The sequence below is a fragment of the Schistocerca americana genome, chromosome X, assembly GCF_021461395.2.
Source record: "Schistocerca americana isolate TAMUIC-IGC-003095 chromosome X, iqSchAmer2.1, whole genome shotgun sequence".
NCBI lineage: Eukaryota > Metazoa > Arthropoda > Insecta > Orthoptera > Acrididae > Schistocerca > Schistocerca americana.
The window spans coordinates 883,140,013-883,160,011 of record NC_060130.1 but is presented as its reverse complement, the minus strand read 5'-3'; the positions used below and the strand labels follow the sequence as shown (position 1 = coordinate 883,160,011).

General features: G+C 37.6%; 1 protein-coding gene across 1 annotated transcript in view; it reads left to right on the top strand.

The window, feature by feature from the left end:
- The first annotated feature begins 9,174 nt into the window (after positions 1-9,174).
- LOC124554870 (probable 28S ribosomal protein S6, mitochondrial) overlaps positions 9,175-19,999 on the top strand; it is a 52,296-nt gene continuing 41,471 nt past the window's right edge. The window contains exons 1-3 of the mRNA XM_047128539.1: positions 9,175-9,291; positions 11,273-11,412; positions 19,562-19,723. Coding sequence (XP_046984495.1) covers positions 9,247-9,291; positions 11,273-11,412; positions 19,562-19,723 — 347 coding nt within the window. The 5' untranslated portion in view covers positions 9,175-9,246. The remainder of the gene's footprint in view (positions 9,292-11,272; positions 11,413-19,561; positions 19,724-19,999) is intronic.

Genomic DNA, 19,999 nt, shown 5'->3' with positions numbered 1-19,999 from the left:
TAAATGCACAATTTTACTTTTTTGAACGTTTAAAGCAAGTTGTCAATATTTGCACCATTTTGAAATATTATCAAGATCTCACTGAATATTTTTTCTGACAGTACTTCACTATAGGTGAACCATTCATCTGTGAGAAGTCTGAGGTTACTAGTAACATTGTCTGCAAGGTCAAAAATATACAATGCGAACAGTAAAGGTCCCAACACATTTCCCTGGGACACACCCAGAGTTACTTCTACACCTGTCGATGACTCTCCATCAAAGTTAACTTACTGCATCCTCCCTATCAAGAAATCCACATCCAATAAAAAATGTCACTTGTTGTCTCGTACAGTCGTACTTTCGGTAGTAGGGTGGGTGTGGTACTGAGTCGCAGGCGGAAATAGAGGAATACTCCATCTACCTGACTGCCTTGAACCATGGCTTTCTGGATTTTAGGATCTCATGTCAGAAAAGTGCGAGTTAGGTTTCACACGATCTGAGTTGTCGGAATCTCTGCTGGTTGGAATGGAAGAGGTAATTCTGTTCTAGATACCTCATTATGTTTGAGTTAAGAATATGTCATAAGATTCTACAATAAATGGCTGTCAAGCATACTGCACAGAAGTTTTCTACATCACTTCTGCTACCCTTCTTGTAGACGGGTGTAAACTTTACTTTCATCGAAATACTGGACCAAGTTTTTGGTTCGAGGGATCTAGATTAGAAAATAATTAAAAGAGAGGCTAACCTAACCACGAGTTCATCATAGAATCTGATACTGATTCCATCAGACCCTGTCGCTTTCTTCAATTTTATCAATTTCAGCTGTTTCTCAACACCACCGACACATCTACATCATACTCCGCTAGCCACCTTATGGTGTGTACTAGGGTACTTCTGGTACCACTAACAGACCCCTAGTACCATGTTCCACTCGCAAATGGCGCCTGGGAAAAATGGTTATCGGTAAGCCTCTGTATCTGCTCTAATTTATGGAATTTTCTCGTCGTGGTCATTCCGGAGAATATATGTGAGAGGAAGCAATATGTTTTCCGGCTCTTCAAGGAAAGTACTCTCTCGAAATTTCAATAGTAAATTTCTCTGTGATGCACAACGCCTCTCTTGTAGAGAGCATCTCTGTAATGCTTTCGAGACTAAATGAACCAGTCTACATGGTAAGCGTCCCAGACTGATGAACAATACTCAAGAATGGGTCTAACATGCGCCTCGTAGGCCATCCTCCTCGTAGATGAGTTACATTTCCTTAAGATACTTCCTGTGAATCTCAGTATGTCATATGCTTTTCCCTACTATTTGTTTTATGTGGCCATTTCACTCCGGATTGTCGTCCCTAGATAGTTTACAGCAAATACTGTTTCCAGCAATTTGTCAGCAATAGTGTAATTGTACAATAATGCATTCTTTTTCTGTGTATGCACAATATGTTACACTTATTTACGCTCGAAGCCGACTACCAGAGCCTACACCATTCATCAGTCCCATGCAGATCGTTCTGCAAATCGATACTGTCTTCTTGCGTTGTTACTTCCTGATAGTCGATACCATCATCTGCAAACGGTGTTAAAGAGCTTCCATCGCATTCTACTAGATCAGTTATATACATTGTAAACAGTAATGGTCCTATCACACTTCCTTGGGGTACTCCGGAAATTACCTTTACATCTGACGATTTTGTTCCATTAAGAGCGACGTGTTGAGTTCTATTTGCAAAGAAGTCTTGAATCGAGTCGTGAATCTGGTCGGATAGCCGGTAACTTCGTATTTTTTTCACTAAACGGCAGTACGGGAAGGTGTCAAATGCCTTCCTGGAGTCAAGGAACATGGCAGCAACCTGAGCGCCATCGTCTAAAGCTCTATTGACTTCACAGAGGAACAGGGCGAGCTCAGTCTCGCAAGATCTCTGTTTACAGAAATCATGTTGATTTTTATAGAAGAGGTTTCCGTTCTCCAAAAATGTTATATTTCTTGATCTTAAAATATGTTCCAAATTTCTACTACAGATTGACGTCAACGGTATAGGCCTATAATTATGTGCATCTGTCCTGCGATCCTTCTTGAAAACGGGAATGACCTGTTCTTTTTTCCAGTTGACAGTTAGCCTTCGTTCTTCCAGAGAACTACTATAATCTGCTGCTACAAGGAGAGCAAGTTCTTTCACATAATCTCTGGAGAATCTTGTAAGGATCTCATCTGGTCCTGATGGCTTTCCACTACTAATCGAATATAGCTAATTATCTATTCCGCTATCGGCTATCTCAATGTGTGCCATTTCGACGTTCGTACAATGACTGAAAGGAGGAACTCTGTTACGATCTTCTGCGTTGAAACAATTTCGAAAGACGGAATTCAGTGTCCTCTTTGTTATCATCCGTTTCGGTGCCAGTATGGTGCTTGAGTGAATGATTAGATGTTTTCTCTGATTTTACATAAGACCAAAACCTCTTTGGGTTTCTAGTCAGGTCGGTTGACAAAATTTTACTTTCAAAGTCATTGAGCGCTTCTCTCATTGAGCTTCTTACATTTATTAATATCTATATCACTTCTCTTTGCAGCGATCCGAGAGTTAAATTGAACCAATACCCCTCGAGTTTCGGTAGTAAAGGAACATCTGAAAATCGAGTTCAGCAAACCTGTTTTTGCGATGCCGCCCTCAATTTTAGTCCGTGTCTCGTCCATGAGTGTCTGAACACTAAATTTTGTGTCACTAATAGCCTTTACATATGACCAGAATTTCTTTGGTTTTGTGAGAGATCCTTTGATAATATTCTGCTAAAGCAGTCGAAGGCTTCACGTATTGCCCTCTTGATAAGCAAACTAGTTTCATTCAGCTCTCCTTTCTCTAGCCCCACACTTTGTTTTATATCTACTATGCTGTCCTTTGTTTCTTTAGAAGTTTCTGCACAGAGACTGAATATCATAAAGGCTCCCTCCCATCATGAACGGTTCTACTAGTTAAATGTCTAACAAGTGCATGGTCAACTATTTTTCTAAACTTGAGCCGCGTTCTTCTACTTGTTCCTCTCCAGAGTTAAATGTTTCGAGTTCCTTACTGACATGCGACACTACCTCCCCTTTACCTAGGTTGTAGGAAACATAAACTACTCTACATGTTTTAGTTACCATTTGTTCTTTTTTAATAATTGTTGCTAAAACTGTCTCATAGCCAATGATACCAGTATCTATCTCGATGTCCTCAAAGTGATCATGTCTGCCATGTGCTGTTAGTTCCATCACGGATGGGCTTCTGAACAATCTGTTGTAGGTAGTTTTCAGAGAACACATTTAGTAATGTTTCGCCAAACGGCTTGTCACGCCAACTACCTACGAAACTGTAATTTTCCCAGTTGATAGTTGGATCATCAAAGTCTACTCCAATGATGACAGTGTTATATGCGATTTCAGTCTTTCTCGGCGAATGCCACTGATGAATTCTTCTCGGGTTATCAGCCGAGTGGTGGGTACGAAACTCATTGAAATGTTGCGACAAGACGACGCCACCACTCGGCTGATAACCCGAGAAGAATTCATCGCCGATGACGGTGTTGTTGTAGTCTTCAATTCAAAGACTTGTTTGATGCAGCTCTCCATGCTGCTTTGTCCAGTGCAAGCCTCTTTAACTCTGCAACCTACATCCTGTCGGCCTCCGTAGCACAGCGGTTGCGTTATCGCCTACCAAGCAAGGGGGGCTGGGTTCGATTCCCGGCAGGAGACTGAGTGTTGTGTGTCCTTCATCATCATTGTCATCAGCATCGACACGTAAGTCGCAGAAGTGGCGTCAACTAAAAGGACTTGCAATATGGCGGCCAAACCCTGAAAGGCGATATTCCGGCCAATAAATGCCATACGATCATTTCATTTCAACCTACATCCTTCTGAATCTGCTTACTGTATTCATCTCTTGGTCTCCCCCTACGATCCCCCCCCCCTCCCCACACACACACACACACTTTCTTCCAATACTACATTGTTGATCCCTTGATGTCTCAGAATGTGTCTCATCAACCGATCCATTCTTCTAGTCAGGTTGTGTCACATATTTCTTTTTTCCTCAGTTCTACTTAGTGCATCCTCATTAGTTACATGATCTACTCCCCTACTCTTCAGAATTCTTCTGTACCAACACATATCAAAGGCTTCTATTCTCTTCTTGACTAAACTGTTTATCATCCATTTTTCATTTCCATGCATGCCTCACTTCATACAAATACTTTCAGAAAGTCTGCCTAACACTTGAATCTACATCTGATGTTAACAAATTTCTCTTATTCAGGAACACTTTTCTTGCAATCGTCAGTCTACATTTTATATCCTCTCTACTTTGACTATCATAATTTATTCTGTTGCCCAAATAACGAAACTCATCTACTACTTTTAGTGTCTCGTTTCCTAATCTAATTCCCACAGCATCACGTGATTTAATTCGACTACATTCCATTATCCTTGTTTTGCTTCTGTTGATGTTCATCTTCTATCTGTCTATCAAGATTGTCCGTTCCATTCTCCCACTCTTCCAAGACCTTTGCTGCCTCTGACAGAATTACATTATCACAGGTAAATCTCAAAGTTTTTTTTGTTCTCCATGAATTCCTGCTCTCAATATTTGTTGCTCAGTGCTCAATGTGCAGACTTAATAACATTGGTGATAAGCTACAGTTCTGTCTCACTACCTTTTCAACTGGCTTTCATGCCTCTTGACTCTTATAACTTCCGCCTGGTTACTGTACAAACTGTAAATAGCCTTTCGCTCCCTGTTTTTTTTCCCCCGCTACCTTCAGAATTTCGAAGCAAGTATTCAAGTCAACATTTTCAAAAGCTATAAACGAAGGTTTGCCTTTCCTTAACCTATCTTCCAAGGTAGGTTTTAGTGCCAATATTGCCTTGCGTGTTCCTACCTTTCTCCAGAAAACAAACGATTTCCTAAAGGTTGGCTTCTACCAGTTTTTCCATTCTGCTATAAGGCGTTTGTGTTAGTATTTTGCAGCCATGACTTACTGAACCGATAGGTTGGCAGTGATGACAGTATTATTTGGGAGTTTACGTACCAGTGAACTGAGTTTTTCATTAACATCTGGAGCTGAATCTGGTAGCCAGTAGAGGGATCTGATTATAGGTTTGTCCCTATCTTTGCTCCCGAGTCTCGCCCAGACAGTATCACATGAATTTTCGGATTCTGTTTCAGTGCATTTGAGTCTCCTGAGTTTCTTGTGTACTTTCACACATACACCATCTCCATTTACCATTAGCCTAACGTTAAGACATTCGCTTAAATTGGTTTTAACCAGCTTTCTGTACCTAGTTTAATGTGAGCCCCAGAGCTATTTAGGAGCACTGGGGCATTATTGTGAATGGTTCAGCAGTTAATCATTGGGATTTTGGTACTCTCGCCCATAGTGGTATTTATTTGGATCTTATACTGACGTAGAGGGGCACCTACTGTAAAAAAAATAATTGTGTGCACCTTACACATACTTAGCTACCTGGATGGCAGTCTCTGATTTGTGGTTGTGGATGAAGAATTTTTTATTGATGAGGCGACGTTCACAAATTAATGTAAATTTGAGAAATATGCACTATTTGTGAATGGAAAACCTATGTTGGCTTCGTCGGGTGTTCAATCAACATCACTGAGGCATAGTCAGACAGCACGTGACTGGCCCATATTTTGTGGATGACACGTTGTACAGGGAAAAGCACACACATGTTTTTAGATAACTAATTTATCTCACTTTTTAGAAAATCTGACCCTGAGAACTCATCAGATGATATGGTTCCAGCATGATTGATAACCTGCCCATAATTCTTCAGTAGTAAGAGATGAATAGACTGCTTTCTTCCCAACCAGTGTGTGGGAAGAAACAGTCCTATTCAGAGGCATCCACCATGATCACAGAACCTGTCACTGATAGATTTCTTCCTCTCAGGCCACATATAAGGCATTTGAACTACAAGGAGGCTCCAACAACTACAGAGGACATGGGAGAGCGAGTTACTGCTGCATGTAAAGCGATTACTCCAGATATGTTGATAGAAGTAAGTTTATCAGTGATTTAGCGTGCAAGAATGAATAGTGATACAAATGGTTCTCACTTTGAATACACTACACTAGAAATAAACGCCTACAGAAATGTGACAGCAAATATTGTTATTGCAGTTGTTTGGTCATCATCTTTGACTCAATGAATTATTTTAAAGTAAGAGTTTTACTGGTGCACTAATGACACAGCATATGAAAAAAAAACAGAAACATAATTTTAATTTATTTTGAAATTATAAATTTCACTCTGCAGATTCTAATAACTTCGTTACTAACAAGCATTCCTTTGTGAACATCATCTCACATATGTTTGATTATTTTTTCAACACTGTATAAGGCAAAAAAGTTAACTGACTTGTATTTATGTCATTGGAGTGACCTTTCAGCAGTATAAAAATTTCTTTGGTACAAAACACGTTTAAACCTTTGTAAAATTCAATCCACAGGCATAAAATTGTGTCTTAAAACAGCAGGGCAACTTTCCTTGCAGAGCGATGTACACTTCCAGCTGACAGGCCATTCAGCAGCTGCAACAACAGCACAGAAATCTTTGTATTCAGTATATTTTTGCTCTATGACTTTCTGCTAGCTCTATAAAAAAGTTATATCACTGAATGCGTCTCATCGAAGTATGCTATTCTGGCAGCAAAAAATGGCATATTTCTATTAAAAAATGATGCTTGTATCACATTTATTAATGGAGTTGTGAGAATGCAAATCTGTTTGTTCCATGGGTCCCTGGTCCCACTGTTAACCTAAATGAAAACAGATTACAGATATCTTTAATATGTCAAAAGCAATTTGAAGTGAAAACGATAAGATGTATTCTTTTAGGTCTTTTCACATTTTTGTTCTCCAATGAATGGGGGCTTTGGCTCAGAATAACATGTTGGCTTCAGAGCAGGAAGATTAACTATAGACCATGTATTTTGTTTTTAATAAATACCTGAAGAAAACATTCGAAATCAGCCTCTTTACTAAGTATTTATAGATGCAGAAAAATCGTATGATAATACACTTTTGTGTGGTTTGTGGAAAGTTATCATATAAAATTAATCTTATGATAAATAAAGCAGCTCAAGATTTAAAGCTACAAAGAGATAATGTGAGAGCTGCAACCTGTCACTGACTTTATAAAACGTACGTTGTAGTCAAAACCAGTTTTTAGTTGGACTACATTTTCTCTAATTAAAACTATTTTATACTGAATGCCTTCATTACAATTAGAATTTCCTAGTTATAATCAGAATTTACTGTTATACATATTTGAATTTTTGATAAAATTAGTTTTAACTCTGAAGATTGGATAAAACTAGTTTTAGCCAGAGAAGCTTGTTTGGAGGAAATAATTCAAGAAAAAGCAATAAAGTTTTGACTGGGATTAAAAAAACATTTGGGTTGTTTAGTATGGTATAATCATGCACTAAACGAATATTTTCAAAGAACTCCATGGATATGTTGACAGTATTAATTAAAAAGGCCACACAAATATTAATAACCTTGAATCCATTTAATACTCTATACTGTTTCTGTGAGGTTTTTTTAACTGATTGTGCTTCTTCAGTTTCATCCACAAATTTACCATAAGTTTTTAATGTCGTCACATTGTAGTGGTTTTCTTTTTTATGTTCACCAATTTGTAATGTTCTTTTTTAAAATTCTTCTTTCCATTGCATTTCTTGATTTAGATCTATCATGAGAAATGCATATGAGTTAATCTATATGTGGTTAGTTGAATACTAACTGTGTGCACAGGTGAGTATCATGTGACCGACTCAACCAGCCAGAGTCAGAAAATGCTGCTCAGTTGATAAGACTGAGCCTTGTTTAAGCTAAATGAACCTTGACCTGGGTCAAAACAAATCTGAGTAATTTTGTCAAAACACATTTTGTTTAGTTAAAACCAGTTTTGACTGGCATTTATTTTGTACCACCAGTAAATTATAGTTGCAACAATGGTATTTAGTATACTCTAGTTTTAACTAGTAAGTACATGTTCTAACTGAAAACGGGCTTTCACAGTAACACATATACAGGGAAATCGTTGGAAAATTAGAAGGAATCCCAATAAATGACAATACTGCATATTCACTACTGTTTGTGCTTAATGATACACAGTGTAGGCTCAGCTCTATTCAGTTATTATAAAACCTAAATCATTTTTCGTTTTGAGATATCTTTCATCTCTAGTGGAAAAACACCCAATGTAAAAATTGTCCATGTCCTCATGGAACATTTACAGTGTGTCACGAAAACAAGGCCAAATATTGAAGACTCTACAAAGGCAGAAGCACAAGATTCAGTACGCCTGCATTGAGAGCCTGTTGAAAATAGGTTGATTTCCAATGTTAGCAGACGACGACATAACTCTTCCCACTACTTTCAACGTCAGAACTTTCCTCTGGAGAAAGCTTGACCTTGACATCCTGTTCCATCGCTTCCCATTCCGTTGATAGCCTATGTAAACGCCACTGTACGAAATTCATTGACGAAAGTTCCGATTTACCGTTATATCTCATTCTGTTTCGTTCCGTCCCGTCAAGTATGAATCGACGTTTTTTCACAATGTGTCCTTACCCTGCGGTCGGAAGAAGCAAATCACACAGTAATAACTGAAATTTAAAGCTTTTCTAAAAGTAAGTGGTATTACAACTCTCCAATTACATTTAGTCAGTGCGTTGCCTTATATTTAGAATATAAATGTAATATTTGTGTAAATCTATTGACACATGTGAAACACATAAATAACTAACAATGGACAATAGCAAAAATGACAGTAGTGCACCCCGTCCTTCGTAACACAATGGGTTTTCTTCATATTATTAATATCAGAGTCTTTAGCCCATTGACGTGCACTAAATTATCTCGATTTTTAGCTTTATTTTATGATTATTTTTTTAAAATTAGTATTACATTTTCGTACTTCAACTCTCTGTTGCATTTTACCTACATTTTCCTGCCTACTTTCTGAGAAATAAAACAGGTGACATTTTATAAAATAAGTGACGTCATAATTTAAGTTCTTTTCCACACTGTCTCACACACACATGCTAAAGAATTCAGCCCCCCTTTGGATCACCCAACGATACGTGTTTACGATCTTTGCTGTCGAAACAGGTTCTGCATGTTTCGTCTTGTACTGCGAAGTTCTTTGGTGTGTACTTGGGAAGTTTTGTTTGTTTACAACCGAAGAAAACATTCTCTCAAACATGCCGACTTATGAAATGCCATTATTAATTAAAACACTTAGTCGGGTAAGAACTTTATTGCTCAGATAAGGAAACGTAAAACTGTTGAATTGACAGTGTTAATCTGCAAGTCACGGAACTACTGTAATTTGTAGTATAATGTAATTTGTGTAAGCCAGTCTTTTTCATGGTAGAAATGCCTCTGTAAAGTATAATCAACCGCATCAAACAACAGCCATTCTTTCTGATCGTTATAATTGCTCTGGTTGTCGCTCTAGCCACTTTTTCAGGGTATGATTAAGAGAGATGTGAGAAAAAAACTAGACACCGGTAACATTCTGGCTTTTGCCTATGTTGTTTAGAAGTTTGATATTAATGTCAAATATGAATGGATCGTAATGCAATAGATACAATACAGAATGTGGACAACCATTAAGTGTAAATGATTGAATCCTCTGGTGTATTTTAAAATTAGCAGTTCAGTATGCTTCTGAGTGACAGTAATCTCATTCAGACCACATTCATTTTGCCCTCACCTGCATTTCTCGCCCATAGACATTACCAGATCACTCTGAAATGATAAATATCCGTAACATCAATAGCGTATCATAAAATTACTGTAGAACTACTAAGGAGGAAGTGTTGTGACACAGAAGCTGAGCCATTTTGCTGTAATACATTTCACAATATGAGCTGACAAAAGGATCAATAGTAATTTGATTTTATTTTCTGCCTGCAATATAATCCTTTGTGTCTCAAGTGTGTAACTTGTCTTTGTGTGTGCACGAATCACAGAGATTGTTGCTGAGCCTTACAGACAAGCCTTGGAACAACGACAGTGCAAAATCTCTTGGAAACTTTCAATTGGAAGGTTAGTCAGCATGTTGAGAAAGAGAAGGTGAACAGTGTTAAAAAAATGTCTTCATGAAGGTGAAGGAGACATCAAAATGTGAAAAAGAAAGTAAGATGTATGAGATTTGTTTATAGTATGGCATTATTGGCTCAAATTGAAATGACATTTAGTAGAAATTGGAGAAGAAATTTGTCTGAAGGCAAGTTTTTAAAAAGATTAATGTGGTGGGAAAAAGATAAGTGTGGGAATTTGTTTGTAATGCAGAATAATCAGTAACAAACATGCAAAGAAGTAATAAAAGCACTGTAATTGCAGAGACCTTTTAATCTAGAAAATAAAATATTCTGTGGAGCAATGAATAAGCAGACAAGATAAAGTAGCTTGTATCATAATGTGGTGCTAAAATGTAAAAACTGTAAAGATATCAAGAGCAATTGTTTTGAGGCCTTTGCAGTATGGACCCAGAGGAGAAGTAGCTGGAAATACAAATTAAGATATAAGTGTAAATGTGGAAAGGAATTTACTAAGGACCACCAAGGCTGAGAAAATAAATTATTCAATTAAAGCAGACTGCATAATGATCAGTGCTCATGAAGAATTTGTGAATTAATGAAAAAAAAATAAAGATCTGATTGTGTGTGCTGTCTGTGTGACGAAACACTAAAAGATTTATACAAGGAATAGGATAGACTGCTACTCACCATAAAGGTGACCTGTTGAGTTGCAAACAGACACCAAAAAAAGACTGATACACATGCAGCTTTCATCCATGTGTGTGTGTGTGTGTGTGTGTGTGTGTGTGTGTGTGTGTGTGTGTGTGTGTGTGTGTGTTTTCATTGCACCTGTCTACAACTCAACTCATCATCTTTACACTGAGTAGCAATTTGTCCTGTTCCATATATTGTTATTCCAACCTGGAGTTTCCATTGTTTGACACTCTAAGATTTGAAAGTCTTCAGAAATTGTTACAGCCTATTAAAAAATGTTTAAGAAAGAAGAGACAAGATTTCTGTTATCACAATTTTTCCCTTGTTTCATTCTTATTTTTTCTCAGCACAGCTATTGTCACTGACAAATATCAAATAATTTGTATTAAATATTTGGATAGTTATGGTAGACTGCTTTGTTCTTGTGCTGTGCTTCTCACTCTGAGGCACTACATTTGGATATTAAATGTATTGTTCTTCATTTCAGCCAGAAACATTTGTTGTACTGAAACGTGCAAGTCAAACAATATTTGATAAAGGTGGTGTCATACGAAAGATTGAAAATCTTGGGACACGCCAGTTGCCTTTCAAAATTAGAAAGCATGGTCTTGTTGAGAAAAAAGCCAGGTAATGTTATTTTTCCATTTTTCATCCTGACTGTTACTGTAAACTAAATGCTTTATATTGAGAATTTTTGTGCTGCCTCATACTTCTACACGAGGTGTATTTTAAAATTTTTGTATGTGGTTCATAACAGAGTCTGTCATATGATAACTGACAAATGTACTTTTGGCATAAACAATTTGTAGGAAGCAAAATTTGTAACTGAACTTTATGTCCAAACACTTTCCACTCTGACTTTTTTGCTGTAAAATCTCAGTAGTATCCAAAGAAGCTGTGAACTTCGCTGTCGCATGTTTCATACACATTTCTCTCTGTACTTAAAAGCTTCATTGGCATTTTATTTTATATAAACTTTCTCCAGTGTTAGAGGTATCATAGCACGCCACATTAATGATTTTGTCTAGACTGAGCTGTAGCAGAAACCAGTGTCTAGGTTAGGTTGGCATGTGACAGTTTTGTTAATGTCAGAGCCCGCATCTCGTGGTCGTGCGGTAGCGTTCTCGCTTCCCACGCCCGGGTTCCCGGGTTCGATTCCCGGCGGGGTCAGAGATTTTCTCTGCCTCGTGATGGCTGGGTGTTGTGTGCTGTCCTTAGGTTAGTTAGGTTTAAGTAGTTCTAAGTTCTAGGGGACTTATGACCACAGCAGTTGAGTCCCATAGTGCTCAGAGCCATATGTTAATGTCAGAAGGCAACAGCTTGCTTCCGAGTTCGTGAACCTACAGTTGTCGATGTGAAATCTTGATTGTGGTGACAGACTAATCTGTAGTGCAGCCAGTGCCCCATATTAGCTTGAAAGCAGGTAATTTGGTTTACATTATTCACTGTGGTGTTGTGTGCAGAGTCCTGCGATGTTATATCAAAAGACCTAGGTTGTTATGTTAAGTAGTTAATATGTCTCCTCTCGTGATCAAAATGAAAATAAATTGTTACATCGTTGGTTACACGAATCAGCTGTTACAACATTGTTACTCGCAACAGACATTACCAACATACACTTCAAACTGAGCACATGGATGGCACCATATAAAGTATTACAATTTTCTCTTTACCACACAGATAATCGGTGCAGAGAAGTTGATGTTGAGCTTCTTTCTTCTCAAGGCAACCAGTAATAATGGCTGTGATGATCCATCCACTGTTATGCAATTGCCCTTACTCTGGGAGTGTTTTATAGTACTCACATGATGACAGAATTTGGTGATTATTTGGTTCTTAGGTCAGGAATATGATTCATACCATTTGAGTGTTGCTTTACAATATTAACCAAAGTGTAAATACTTTTGAATTAAAGGGCTTGTAGAATGTAAATACTTTTGGATTAAAGGACATGCAACATTCTTGTTTGCCCTGTCATAGTTTTTATGTTGTTTCTCACATCCAATTAGGTGAGAGCTTCCTGGTTCCACTTTTCAGCATTAAGCAGGTATCGCACTACCAGAGAACAAATAAATGAAATTCATAACTTTCACCTATTAGTGTGTGTAAGCTTTCCTCCTCCTCCTCCTCTCAGAAGATGTAGAAATCAATAATGACTAAGTTTGGGGAAAATGCTGTCAGCATCTCTAGCACTCAAATGTTGAAACAACATGTGATGGCAACAATTTACCTAAAGTTTTACCTACCAGGTATTCACCTGCCTGGTATTCACCAATTTTGTGTTCCAACTGTTCTCTCAAGTAAGCACACTGAGAAAATTTTGATTGCCCTATACCATTTCTGGGGCAGTGGATAGATAAGTGCACATTTCCTGTTGTCAGGAAGTTTTTCTGTTTGTCAGATGGTTGTGATTGTTATGTAAGTACCTGTAACGATTTTCTTCCAAAGTTTTATAGTAGTTCTGCAATGATAATGTCTTCACCAGATATCCTATTGTTTCTTCATTTAGTTATATGTTTGTTGATCTCATTGTGTGTTTGTTGGGTCGACAGAAGCGTCTGATCCCACGCGTCGGCTTTGACCTCTGACGTAAGGGTGTTGTCGTGTGTGACGTCATGACGGCGCGGAGTTTGGTTTGTGAGTGTGACGTGTTTGTAGATGTCGTCGTGTTGTGGTTTGTTGTGCTCTCTGGTGGTATGTTCAGGGTCTTCGTTTGTGTGGTGTTATGGGCTCAGTTTGCTTTTGCTCATTATCCAGAATTATTCAAGTGTCGGCTGTGTTTGTAGTGGAATTCGTTTCAGTGAGATAACGATTTTGTGTGAAGGTTAATTTAGTGTTGTTCGCTGTATATTGTGTGGTAATTTTAGTAAAATTAATTGGCTGTTGTTTTTGTTCAGGAATGGATATGACTGATAAAATTAACAGTGTGCAGGTCAAGGGAAGTGTTCGATCTCAATGTGTGGCTATGTATGATGATATTGGTATCGGGAGATGTGTTTGAGCTATATAGGCCAAGGGAAGTGTTTGATCCTAATTTATGGGATCGGGAGCTGCTGTTGAGCTATATAGGTCAAGGGAAGTGTCCGATTCCACATATTGTATTTAGTGGTATTTGGGGAGTTTTATGATGTTGGTTTTTTTCGTCATTTTTGGTGGTTTTGTATTGGGGATGGATGTCTAAATTTGTTTATATTTAGTTTGCCCCCACCTAAAAACACCCCATTTCCCGCACTTGTCCCGTTAGTGTCATTAGGCTTTTTGTGGAAAGTGTGTGTGTGTGTGTTTTTCGATGTATTTTCGTCCTCATAATGTGTACGTACTGACTTTATATGTGCCATATTGGAATGGTGGTTTATGGTCATTTCCGCCATATTTTTGACGTCATGGGTCAAAGCAGATGGGTGGGATCGGACACTTCCGTATTTCCTGTTAGTGGGAGTGATTCTGGGTGAGTGGAGATGCGGTCCTGCATTGTGAATATTGTTTCAGGTTCAGGAGAGTTAAGGACATCAGAGAAATGATGTACCTGCTCCTGACAGTACTCTTGATTAGTTAATGCGAGGTTTCCATCTTGTTTTCTGAAGCATGAGTTTTGAGATGTATACCCTCAGACCTCCCTTGTTAAAGTTGTGTAGAATTTTCTCACATTGTGTTTGCAGAAGTTTTCTTCAATAGCATCCAGTTGTTCCTTCATATACTTTCTCTTGGTTTGCCTAATGAGTTTTGCAGCCTGTTTTCTGTACTTGTTAAAATGATATACGCTTTCAGGAGATTTTTTATTGTTGTATTCTGGGAAGGCTTGTTTGCATCTTTCTAGTGCATTTTCACATTCTGAGTACCATCATGGATATTTAGTGTTCTTTTTCCATGGTGTCTGTTGTTTTGCATTTTGTGTGATCTTTCTATAGAATTCTTCCCATGTGTGGTTGTTGTATTTTCCATTCCTGCTTTATGTTGGATTTTATGATCTTTTTTTGTGTCTAACTTCATTATGTGTGTTCATTTCTGAAGGATTTTCTTTGGTTTGAATTTGATTTTGATTCAAGTTAGGTAGTGGTTTGAATCAACATTCACACCTCTGTGAATTTGAATGTCATGGCTCTCTTTCTTGACTGGGTATGAAATTGTTACATGGTCTATTGGGAATCCTCACAAACACAGTGTGTGTCTCCTAAGAGTCACCTGACACATCTCCTCTGGTGTCTCACAGATATTCAAAATTTTGTTTTTATGACATGTAGCTGCAGTCAGCCCAAACAAGTATTCTCATCATGTCTTTCATGCACCACCCAGCATTGATGGAAAGTGTCAGTTTGTTCCTCATTGCAAACAAAATGATATTTACTCATAAAGTGGAATTTTATATGCCCATTCAACAGAGCAGTCTCAAAGTAGTCTAGTGTGATATCCGTTTTACTGGTATGAATTAACAGGACAGTAAAATGCAGAATGACGAGTACTCCTGCAGTGACAAGCACAGCCCTGACCCACACTCACTGCTACCACCATGTAGAAATGCGCTACTCAATCTCTGTAGGAGTACTGATTATTCTTTGTGTTTTACTGTTCCTATTAATACACATCAGTAGAACAGTTATTGCACTAGACTAACCTGGTAGTGCTCTGTTGAATGAGCATGTAAAATGCTGATTTAGAAATCATTTTGTTTGAAACGGGGAACACACACACACATTCTGTCAACTTTGAGTGTCGTATGAAAGACATGATGAGTAGAATTTGTCTGTGCTGACACCGGCTGCATGTTGCAAAAATGAAATTGTAGTATCTGACAAAACACCAGAGAAAATACACCAAAAAACTCATAGGAGAAACACCCGGTATATATAGAAAAGTCATGCACCAATGATGTACTGGTGTAATACATAAAAGAATTGTAATTGTGAATGAAAAGTACAATGTCGTGTGTGTTTTACAGTATTAATTTATTTTGTTAATTGCTTCTCAGATTACAGAGGCCATCATCAAATTTTAACTGACTGATGTTGTGAGAAATAGGACAATATTCATGACCAACATTGAAAAAGATGTTACACATGAAGAGTGGGGTACATAACGCAGAGTAAATTTAATCTTTGGCAGTGCAGTTGTAATACAGTTAAAAATATAAAAGTTAAAGGGAACAAATCAGAAAAACATTAACATTAAACTCAAAAACTAATATAAAAAATATCACTTGACCTACACTGCTATAACATAGTCCATGATGTCAAGAAACCACAGCTCATTTCAAAAACTAGTGTTGAAGACTTAGCTTGACCTGTGTGCACAGAGCATACTGCACAGTACAGAAAAACCTATTATTCGCTGCATTGACCGCTATAAAAAATCTGACTTAACTAAAATGTCTAGGACAAATTCCACGATACCAAAAAACTAAAATTGCAGATCAAAGTATTTTCTTAAAGCTAACTTGACTGCTAGAATAAAATCCACTATACCCTCCAGTCCTAATTTAACATTATTAACTGCAACTAATAATAGAACTCACAAATTCATAAAAATTCCATGTACATCCAGTTCGATATACACTGAAAACACAATCATGCACATAAATGAAACACACATACCATACCTCATTTTAAAAAATTACACTGGACAAATTTTTTCATTGGTGGCCATAAATCACCCACTGTGGCGTGCGATGATCTAGTAGTGAATGTCCTCACTACATCCATAACTAATAACAGATTCTAAGCAAAAATTAGATCTCTGACCATTAACAACATGCTAAACTAACAGTTCCAAAGCCAAAACCAAATCTGTGCCTAGTAACTACCCACACTTCAGTAAGTCATTAACAAAGCTCAAAAATTACAATTTCAGTATGAAGCAGAGAAATAGTATACAATGCTTGGCAAACAACTTGCCACCTCTCCAACACACTGGTAGCACTCGAAAGCAACTTCGATAAATCGGCATTCTACACTAGAAGTTGCCACAACATACAGCAAAATGTTCTCTTCAAACCATCCATTTCAAATATGCTGGATGACCATGATTTCACATAACACAGCACATTTATAAATCAAAGCCAGTGACCAGTGCTGCATATTTCAGTTGACTCAATAAAATTAGTACTTCACAAGAACACTGAAGGATAGTTCGAAGAGGTATTACATATAGAAGGTGATACAGAAACAGAGCAAAATATAGAATTGACAATTGTAACAACAGAATATGTATGGACAATCACAATAAAATAAATTTAGTACTTGACAAGATTATTAAAGAGTAGCTTGAACATGTATTACACGTGGGAAGTGATACAGAACCTGGAATCATTAGTTATAAAAACACAATATATGGAGCACATAGGCATTCATAATAACATAAATAAAAAATACAGGGAAATGGAAGGATGGAAAGGAACAGACAGCATGGGAAACATTGGAAAATTGTGAGAGTTAAGTTTAGAAGAGGGGGATATATTGGAGCTGTGTTTGGTCATCTGATATTAAATCAGGACTGTGGACAAGATATTTTTGATTTCCAGGAATTCAGACATACTCAGTATTTGTCCATTGCTAAGCGGAGGACATGGGACTGTGGCTGTTAGCTGTGGCCCTCAGTCAGTACGTGCTTAGAAAATATAGAATCATAATTCTGCAATTCCAGCTCTGTCCATGATCTACCAGCCTAATTACTATGACTCTGCCTCATTGACCAATAAAAAACTTACCACAATCAATTGTATATACACCACTCTTGGCTAGTAGTTGGGTCTTATCTTCACTACTGAAAATAAACTGTGATGTGGTGTCCTATATTTGCTGAATTTCAGTGTATTGGCTAGACTGTGTGACCCCCTTCCCAGATATGGGATTGTATATCATTTCTTGCAAAAGTGGAAGAAACAGCATTGGGCACATAGAGGAGGAGTATAATTTTTGTAAGAAAAAGTACCATTACAGTTGTATCTTGAGAATGTCTTTATTCTATCATACGACTAGTTTTGGCAGCACATTGCAGCCATCCTCAGGCCCCACCACTACCAAAAAAGTATCTGATTTCCTTGGCACATTTACTGTGGAATCCTTTTTGATTTTTGTTTCCTATACAAGATGTGGTGAGGTATGGGATTGTACTCCACACCCTGCAGGCATTGGGAGGAACAACAGACGGTGCATAGAGGAGGGGTATAATTATCAGTGTTTATTTCCTATGCAAAGCTTGGTCAATCAGGGCAGGTTTACAGCCTTCGGTTGAGGCAATAAATTTTATTGTGTCTAATTCTGCTTTGAAATCTTCTTTGGACAGGGAAGGATAAGAGACAGTGCGCTGTTGAATAGAAAGTGCATGTTTGAGTGTAACTGGGTGTTGCGAGCAAGAAGGTATTGCCATGTCTGTAGCTGTAGTGTTTCCAAAGATTTTGAAACAATGTGTTTTTGTACAGATGGCAGTAGTTAGATCTAGGAAGTTTTTATGCTAAGCGTGTCTGTGTGTCAGTCTCAAGTCATCCACTTCCACAGGCTTAACATCAGACCAGTACATCATCTCTGTCAGAATATCAACACAGTCTTTTACTGGTATGTTGGAAAATAAACGGTAGGCATTAAATGATACTAATTTAGTACTGTGTGAGATGTATGACTGTTTTATTTTATTTACAAGATCCACAAAGTTTGAAAAACTATGCTTTGATTTGAATTTGATGTTATGTTTTATCATAGTGTGCAATTTACTTGCCAGTTTCTGAAGTGGATCTGTGTATGAGGATACAATTGGATGAATGGGTACACCCTGCTTATGCAGTTTCAGATGCCCATATAGTCTACAAGGCACTCAGTTCATGTAGTTAATAGCTTTGCTTCAAAATCAGAAAATACACTTCTATAAGAATCCTGGTAATCCATCAAATGGGACTGCAGCTGGACACGTAGTACTTGAATAATGATGAGAAAACCAACGGCTGCATTTAGATCTAATGTTATTTATTCTTTTTAAAGCATGCTACCAGTTTCGACTCCACATGGTGTCATCTTCAGGCCCCGAACGTAACCTACCATCCACAACCGTTTTCATGTACAATGAACAGAGGCGTATGCCAAAAGTAACTGGATTTCGTATCTTCTGTGGCAACAACAGTCTCAACATGGTCAGGCAACAATACTTCTGTAGGAAGGACTATGATCTGTTATTTCCCCAGTTTTGTCATTCAGCTGTTAAGAACTACATTTGGCACACTTTATCTTACATGTAACAAAACCATATCATTGGAATGGTTAATTTAAGAACAGTCATGTGTTCTGAAGCTTCATGGCATGTTAAAACTGTGTGCCAGACTGAGGCTCAAACCTAGAACTTTGTCTTTTTGGAGCATTGCTGCTGAAAGGCAAGGTTCTGTGTTCAGGTCCTAGTCCACCACAGTTTTAATCTGCCAGAAAGTTTCAAAATAATGCACATTCCACTGCAGGGTGAAAGATTCATCCTCAAACCATATATGCCTTGCATCTCTCACATAAAAGTACATGTGTTTTGTATTATTATCAATTGTAGTCATGTAGTCAGTAAGTAATTAACTGCAGATTTTTTTATGTGTTGTGTTGATTATGTTGAAACATCATATCTAAAAGTTTTCTTGATTGCTTTTAGAGGTAATTATAGAGTGAGTACAGTGCCAGCTATCCTGTTGTAATTTATTGATTGTTCCTTTGAAATCACTATGTGTTTTATGGACAAAAAATTTCTTTCAGTTTGATTGGAAGACCACGCTTTTCCATGTAGCTTTATGATGTTTACTTTGTCATTTTTTCAGTTACTTTTTGATTGAGTTTGACACTTCACCAAAAACAATAGACTACTTGATTGACGAATTTCACAGAGATGTAGACGTCCTGCGTTCCAGGATTTACAGGTCACATGAAAAAGAAGAGTTTGAGTGCACATTTGAAGAGGAGTGCCTGCCTGCAGCATACAGGTAATCATGTTTTATAAATAATTCCTCTGAAATTATTTGTGATAAATATTATACATAAGCCTATCTCCTCGTGTTGGGCAGATCATTGTCTCCAATAAGAACAGAACAAATAAACAATGTTAATGGTGGTGCAACCTGATTTAAATTTTGTGTGTATTCCCTATATCATTTGAAGCATATGCTGAGACATTTTTGTAGAAAAGACGATGATCTGTTATTTCCCCAGTTTTGTCATACAGCTGTTAAGATGCATTGCACACCTTTGCAAATACGTTA